General features: G+C 48.8%; 1 protein-coding gene across 1 annotated transcript in view; it reads right to left on the reverse strand.

Annotated features, from left to right (window-relative positions):
• The window catches only part of Nova2 (NOVA alternative splicing regulator 2), a 32,595-nt gene that overhangs the window by 1,758 nt on the left and 23,487 nt on the right, over nucleotides 1-7,350 (reverse strand). Inside the window, exon 4 of the mRNA XM_055615452.1 lies at nucleotides 3-587. Coding sequence (XP_055471427.1) covers nucleotides 3-587 — 585 coding nt within the window. The remainder of the gene's footprint in view (nucleotides 1-2; nucleotides 588-7,350) is intronic.

Consider the following 7,350-nt stretch of genomic DNA (forward strand, 5'->3'; position numbering starts at 1 on the left):
GCCAGGAGGTTGGCGGCGGCGGCGGCGGCGGGGTTGGCGCCCGCGGCCACCGCGGCCAGGACGCCCGAGGCGGCGGCCGAGTTGAGGCCTAGGCTGAGCGAGTTGGTGTTGTAGCCGTAGCTGGCCAGCGTGTTAAGCGCCGTGCTGATGGCCAGCAGGTCGGTGCCCGAGAAGGCGGGCAGCGCGGCGGGGAAGGCGCCCACGCCCGCCAGCCCCGCGGGGCCCAGCAGACCCGAGGCGGCGGCGGCGGAGGCGGCGGCCGCGGCGGGCAGCACGTCGGCCGGGCTGGCGTAGGGCGAGCCGGTGGGGTTGGAGTTGGCCACGGGCCCCGCCACGTTGGCGTAGCTGATGTTGAGGCAGCTGCTGCTCTGCGGGTCTTCCTGTACCTTCTGCACGATGGCGCTCACGGCCTTGTGCACCTGCTCGGGCTCGCCGCTCACGGTCACCACGCGCTCCTGCAGGTTGATGCCCTCGGGCTTCTGCGACAGCTGCACCCACGCGCCGGACTGCTCCATCACCGCCTTCACGGTCGCTCCCCCTTTACCGATGATCAGTCCCGCCGTGCTGTTGGGAACGATGAGCTTGGCCTGCGTGGGGAGAGAGACAGCGTCTGCGCGGGGGCAGAAGGAGGTGCGCAGCCGGCTCAAATCGTTCCTGGGTTTTTGTGTTTCTGTTTTGTCTGCCCTCCAGGGTGTGTCCTCTAATAAATGCCACGACAGCCCTACTAGTTCCTAAAGGAGAATTCGGGAGTATCTGTCGGGGTGTAGTGCTGCGTGCCTGTAATCCCAGCACCTTAGCTGGTGGAGGCAGGAGGAGGTCAAGTTCAAGGTCGGCCTGAGCTATATATACATAAGCAAGACCCTGTCTCGCGAGAAAAAAAAATCCAATACACAGTCCCTCGGACACCCTGACCCACGTCCCTGGGACCTCAAATGCCTCCTCTTGTGTGGCAGATTAACGTTTATTAACGGCGTGTCCAGTGAGAGCCCATCTGTGTCTGCTCCAAGCTCACACCATCACTCCCAACTTCTGCCCTGGTTCCTAGTTCCCCGTCCCACTACAAACCTTCAAATCTTACTTTACAAAGTTCTCCCTCCAGAGTTCTCCCTCCGTCTCTCCCTTTCTTCTCCCCTCTGCTGTCCTCTCTCCGCCCAGGCTGTCTGGAACTCATGATCCTCAGCCTCAGCCTCCTGAGGGATTTCCCACTCAGATTCTTACACCAAAATCCACAGCCTGACCAGTATGTTTCTGTTTGGAGACACAGTTTTGTTTTTGTTTTTGTTTTTGGTTTTTTTTTGTTTTTGTTTTTTAAAGGTAAGCAGGGCAAGTGTGGTTTCAAATGCCAGGCTGCTGAAATGAAAGGATCATGAGTTCAAGGCCAGCCTAGGCAACAGAGTAAGTTCTGGGCTAGCCTGGCCTACACTTTGAGACTCATTTTTTTTTTAAGCCCCAAACAAAAAGGAAGTCTGAGGGTCACTCTGTTATAGCTTTATTGCTTTGTGCAGTCCCAGTGTGAACTGTAATGACATTTCTTCCACTGTGGTTCCATCTGAATAGTTATAAGATTCCACCTCATTTACAACAAATTGCCTTCCTTTTCTCTCTCTTCCCTTCTCTCCCTTTTGAGACAGTGTTTCTCTGTGTAGTCTTGGACTCTCTATGTACATCAGGCTGGCCTTGAACTCACAGAGATCTGCCTGCTTCTGTCTCCCTGAGTGCTGGGATTACAGGCATGTGCTACTGAGGCCTTTTATTTCTCTTGCTTTTAGTTTCTTCCTCATTTTTTTTTTTAATTTTGTTTTGAGACAGGGTCTCCTTAGTGTCTTGGTCTGTATTGATCAGGCTGTCTTTGAACTCACAGAGATCTGTCTGCTTCTGCTACTCCAGTGCTGGGCTATCAACTGTGAACTACATCCATCTCTTCTACAATGTGCTTCGCCTAAAGTGTGTGTGTGTGTGTGTGTGTGCAGGTGAGAGGGCACTCCCACCACTACATGCACCTTTCTCTGTGGAGAAGCTTCAGCTCAGGCTGCCAGGCTTCTAAGGCCCGTGCCTTGACCCACCGAGCCCTCTCCCTGGCCTGGTCTCCTATCTTTAAAAAAAAGCTCCATAAAAGCAATCAAATATGAGCAATAAAATCCATGCATGTAATGGGGTAGTATTGGGAAATAAATATACATGAAATACTGACATAGCACATGCTATAACATGGATGCTGCTAGGAAACACACTGAGTGAAAGAAACCAGATGCAAAAGGTCACATGGTTTCATTTTCATGAACATCCAGAACATGCAAACACACAGCGACAGGAGATAGTTTGGAGAGCAGGAGGGATGGCTCAGTGGTTAAGAGCACTTGCCGCTCTTTCAGAGGACTGAAGTTGGGTTCACACATCAGGTGGCTCACAACTACGTATAGCTCCAGCTCCAGGGGTCCTCCCCTCTGGCCCCCACAGGCTCCTGCATTCATGCGCACATATGACACACAGACCTCCACGTAATCAAAAGTAATAAAAATGAATAAAGGGATTTTTATTTTATGTGTCTCAGTGTTTTTCCTGCATGAGCAGGATCCTGCCTTCAGAAGCCAGGACAGGACAGCAGACCCCTGAGAACTGAAGCTACAGACACGTGTTAGATGCCGCTAAGAACTGAACCTAGATCCTCTAGAAGAGGGACGGGTTCTCAGGAGCTGAGCCAACTCTCCAGTCCCAAGACCCTGGGTTCGAATACCTAGCACCTCCGTAAATAACTGTGCATGCTGTAATCTAAGAACTGAAGCAAAGACCGATAGTCACCAAGAGCTTGTTTCCCAGTCATCCCATCCATGGAGCTGTGGTTTAGCTAAGAGACCCTAAAGTCAATGAGGGAGAGAGCAAAGGAGGAAGACACTCCTTTTTCTGCTATGGGCTTAGCAGGCTCCTCACCTCACAGGAAACACACAAAAATAGGTTAGTGAACACTAAAGCTACAAGACAGGGCTTGGGTGACTGCCAACAGGAATAGTAGAAAGATTCTGGAATTCTGGTTGGCCACATACTCTTCTACTTTAAAAAGATGTTAATATATATATATATATATATATATATATATATATATATATATATATATGGGTGTTTTGCTTTCGTGTATATATGTACCATGTGCATGCCCTGGTGCCTGCAGAGGCCAGAGGTATCAAATCCCCTGGGACTGCAGTTACAGATGGTTGTGAACAGCCATGTGGGTGCCAGGAATCAAACCTGGGTCCTCAGGAAGAGCATCCAGTGCTCTTAACTGCTCAGCCATCTCTCCAGCCCTCTAGGTTTGTTTTGTTTGAAAAGATGAGGTTTCACAGAGCTCAGGTAGTCCTGGCACTCACTGTGTAGCTGAGGATTTCTTGTCGTCCTACCTCCCCTTCCTGAGTTCTGGGATTGTTGGTTTACATCACCACACCCTGCTTGATTTTATAGTTTATGACTTTATATCTACAAGTGTCCAGGACAGGAGACTCCGTGGACACAGAGAGCAGATTTAGGGGTGTCTTAAGGAGGAGAGAGAATCAGCTGAGGAGGAGATTGAGGGGCCACAGCTAAGGGGATCAAGGTTTCTTTGGGGGTTGGTGAAATGGCTCAGTGAATAAAGGAACTGGCCTCCAAGCCTCAGGACCTGAGTATGATCCCTGGCACCCACATGGCAGAAAGAGAGACCCAATACCAATACAAACACACACTTTCCCTCATAAATGAAGAAATGTAGGAAATTGTCTTGAAGGATTTCTTTTAGAAGCCAGGCGTGATGACACGTGACTGTAATCCTAACATTCAGGGGCTTCGGTGGTAGCACCATGAGTTCCAGGGTAGGCTGGGCTACACAGTGAAACCTCATCTCAAAACAAAATAAACAAAGCAAAAACTAAAGTTCAAACAAAAATTTACAAAATGAAACAAAAATAAAACATAAACATAGTTTTAACTGGGCATGGTGACACACATGTTTGTAACCCCAGGGCTTGGGAGGCAGAGGAGAGTAGGCCCCCAAGAGTTCAAGGCCAGCTTGGTCTACAATAGCGGTACCCTGACTTTATTGGTGGTTTGTTTTTGAGACAGGGTTTCTCTGTGTAGCCTTGGCTGTCCTGGAATCGATTTGTAGATCAGGCTGGCCTGGAACTCACAGGGATCTACCTGGTGCTTTTGCCTTTGCATCCCTGAGTGCCGGGATCACAGGCGTGCGTCACTGTGCCCAGCAATACCGTCTTAAAGACTAAATTGGGAGAGGAGAAGGTGCTCTAAACTCAGGGAGTGGATGCATACCTCTGTGTTTTTACTAAAAGCCTTTGAGCTGCACATCTTCCTGTTTCGCCGGGTAGTGGGCATTCAATCTAGGGCTTCACACCTGCTGGGCAGGTTCCTGCCACTGAGCTACTCCCCGAGTCTTCCTCTTTTTTGAGACAGCGTCCCTCTAAATTGCCCGTCCTGCCCTCAGACGCCATGTAGACAGTCCTGGAACTTAGCACCTTCCTACCACAGCCTCCTGAGTAACGGGCTGCAGGTGTGGGCCACCAGCCTTAGCTAACTACATACGAGAGTGAACCGCTAGCCAGTATGTAAACTGTATTCCCATGTGTCCTGGTTAGATTTTGTCAACTTGACCTAAGCTGGAGCCATCTGGGAGGAGGGAACCTCATTGAGAACATGCCTCTGTCAGACTGGCCTGGAGGGAAGCTTGTGGGACAGGCTTTTGATTATTGATAAGGGAAGGCCCAGCCCACTGTGGGTGCCTCCCCCCCTCCCGGCAGGTGTGGTCCTGTGTAGTATAGGAAATCAGGCTAAGCAAATCATGGGGAGCTAGCGAGTAAGCAGCCTTCCTCCTGGTTTCTGCTTTAATTCCTCCTGCCACATTCAGGCCTTGGCTTCCTCTGATGAAGGTCTGTAACCTGTATGTCAAATAAACCTTTTCCTCACCAAACTGTTTTTGGTCAGTGTTTTATCACAGCAGTAGAATCCTGAGTAAAACACAGTGAAAGTTGCTAAATCATTTAAAATATATGTTTCAGCCTTTTATAAGATTTTTCGTTTACTGTGTTCCACAGTGGGGGGCAGTGATCATAGGACATTTTGAAGGAGTCAGTTTTCAACTTCCATCATGGTTCTGGGAATCCAATGCAGGTGCTCAAACTTGCCAGCAAGAGCTTCTATGGGCTGAGCCATCTTGCCAACCCAAGTTAGTTAAATCTTACACATATTATACAACTACCAAGTATCTGTATTTAAAAAGACTAGAAGATTTGAACATTTTCACTATAAATAAAAGAAAGGCAGGCATAGTATCCCAGTCCTGTAATCCCAGCACTGAGGAAACCGAGGCAAAAGGAGAACTGAGATCCAGGACAGCCTGGGCTAGGTAGTGAGTGACAGGCTATCGAGAGATACAGAATGAGACAATACCTCAAAACAGAAGTGAGAAGTCACACACACATACCAAGAAAAATCCCATGAAGATGGCAGCTGCTTTAGGATAGGCCCTGAATTATAGCACCATAGAATCTGAGATGCTCAGGTGCCAACCTACAGGGTTCGGAGATACATGTTAGAAGCGTTGAACCGGGGCCAGTGAGATGACACCACAGAAGAGGGCGCTTGCTGCCAAGCTGGAAAACCTGAGTTAGGTCCCCAGAACCCACACGGTAGAGAGAGAAAACTGATACTCTTGTCCCCTGACCTCCACCTGTGGCCATGGCATGAGATACATACACACAATAAATGTGAAATATATATATATATATATATATAAACATATATATATATAACAGTATATAACAACAATCCAAATAACAGTATATGCTCAGAAAATATTTTTTTTCCAAAGTCAGGGGTCTTACTATTTGAGATCCTCCTGCCTCAGCCTTTCAGATGATGGGATTACACGTGTGTACCTGATGCCCCTAGGATCTTGGAGTCGCAGACACAGCCCTGGAGGTGGTTGAGAGGCAGAGGCACTCCTATTATCTACCTTGGGGATTTACAAACTCATGGAAAATTCCAAGCAGAACTGTCAAGGACAGACAGCCTGGCAGTGGCGGCCAGCACTTGTCAGGGATTCTCTAAAAAGTTGTGTGAGGCAGCTGAGCATGGTGGCTCATACTCTTGAAAGTGGCCTAGCACTTTCAAGGCTAAGTGAGGAGGATTGCCCTGGGTTTGAGGCCATCATGAGCTACTGGGGATTCCAGGACAGCCTGGGCTCCAGAGTGAGACCTTGTGTCAAATAAAATAGAATAGAATAAAATAAGAATAATAAGGTATGAATGAATGGGATCAATCTTTTAAAGTCAGCAGCTTCCAGAGAATTATGGCTGCTTTTTCGATGTCTGCAAGGTGTGGAAATGGCTTGTGCTCCCCAAGGAGAAGAACTGCATGGGCTGGTCATGGGCTATCTGTCCCCATTGAAATAGCTTGCCCTTCAGAAGGCTGTAACTCCTAATGCTTTTTATTCCCTGTCGAAATCTTGAAAACATCTGAATAACTCTGGGCTGGATATGACTGCTGTGTCAAAAGAGAAACAGACCTACAGAAACCAAGGCGGACATGTCCAACACAGCAGTCTAAAGTAGAAAAGTGGGTGGTGGTCCTGTAACAGGGGCCAAATGAGTTGCAGCACTTGCCGTACTAAGCCTGACTACTTAAGTGTCATCCTTGAAACCCACAAAGTGGAGGGAGAAAGCCAACTCCTCCTAGTTGTCCTCTGATCTACACACACACACACACACGAACGAGCGAATGCACACTCACAATAGAAGGAAGAAACGCTGTAACAGGACTGAGGCTGTAGATCAGTGTGTTGATTTTGTGCTCAGCAGGCACGAGGCTCTGGGCTAGATCTCCAGCACCTCAGAGACAAGATATGGGGGTGCACATCTGTAGTTCCAGCACTCAGTGGTAGGTGGTGGTCGAACTAGCTACCTTACGAATCTGAGGCCAACCTTAATTTTCAAAACTTTCCCTCGTCCAAACAAGAAAAAAACGTGTGTGAAATGACTCCGTGAGCTAAAGCAGCAAGAAGAGATGGGATCCCCAGCACCTTGGTAAGAGCCAGGCAGGTGTGGGGGCTGTGAACAGCCACAGCACTCAGGAGGGAGAGACTGAGCATCCTCGGGCAAGCTGGCCGGTCAAACTGGCCAGGTCAGCAACAGACCCCACCTCCATGAATAAAGTGGAGAAAGACAGAGAGAGAGAGACCCTTGACATTAACCTTGGACATCCTCAGACACATACACACATGTGCCTGTGACCTGGACAGTCAAACACTCATAGACATAAGCAACAAACACACACACACACACACACACACACACACACACACACACACACACA

Source organism: Psammomys obesus, unplaced genomic scaffold (genome assembly GCF_907164565.1).
Source record: "Psammomys obesus unplaced genomic scaffold, mPsaObe1.curated_primary_1811, whole genome shotgun sequence".
Lineage (NCBI taxonomy): Eukaryota > Metazoa > Chordata > Mammalia > Rodentia > Muridae > Psammomys > Psammomys obesus.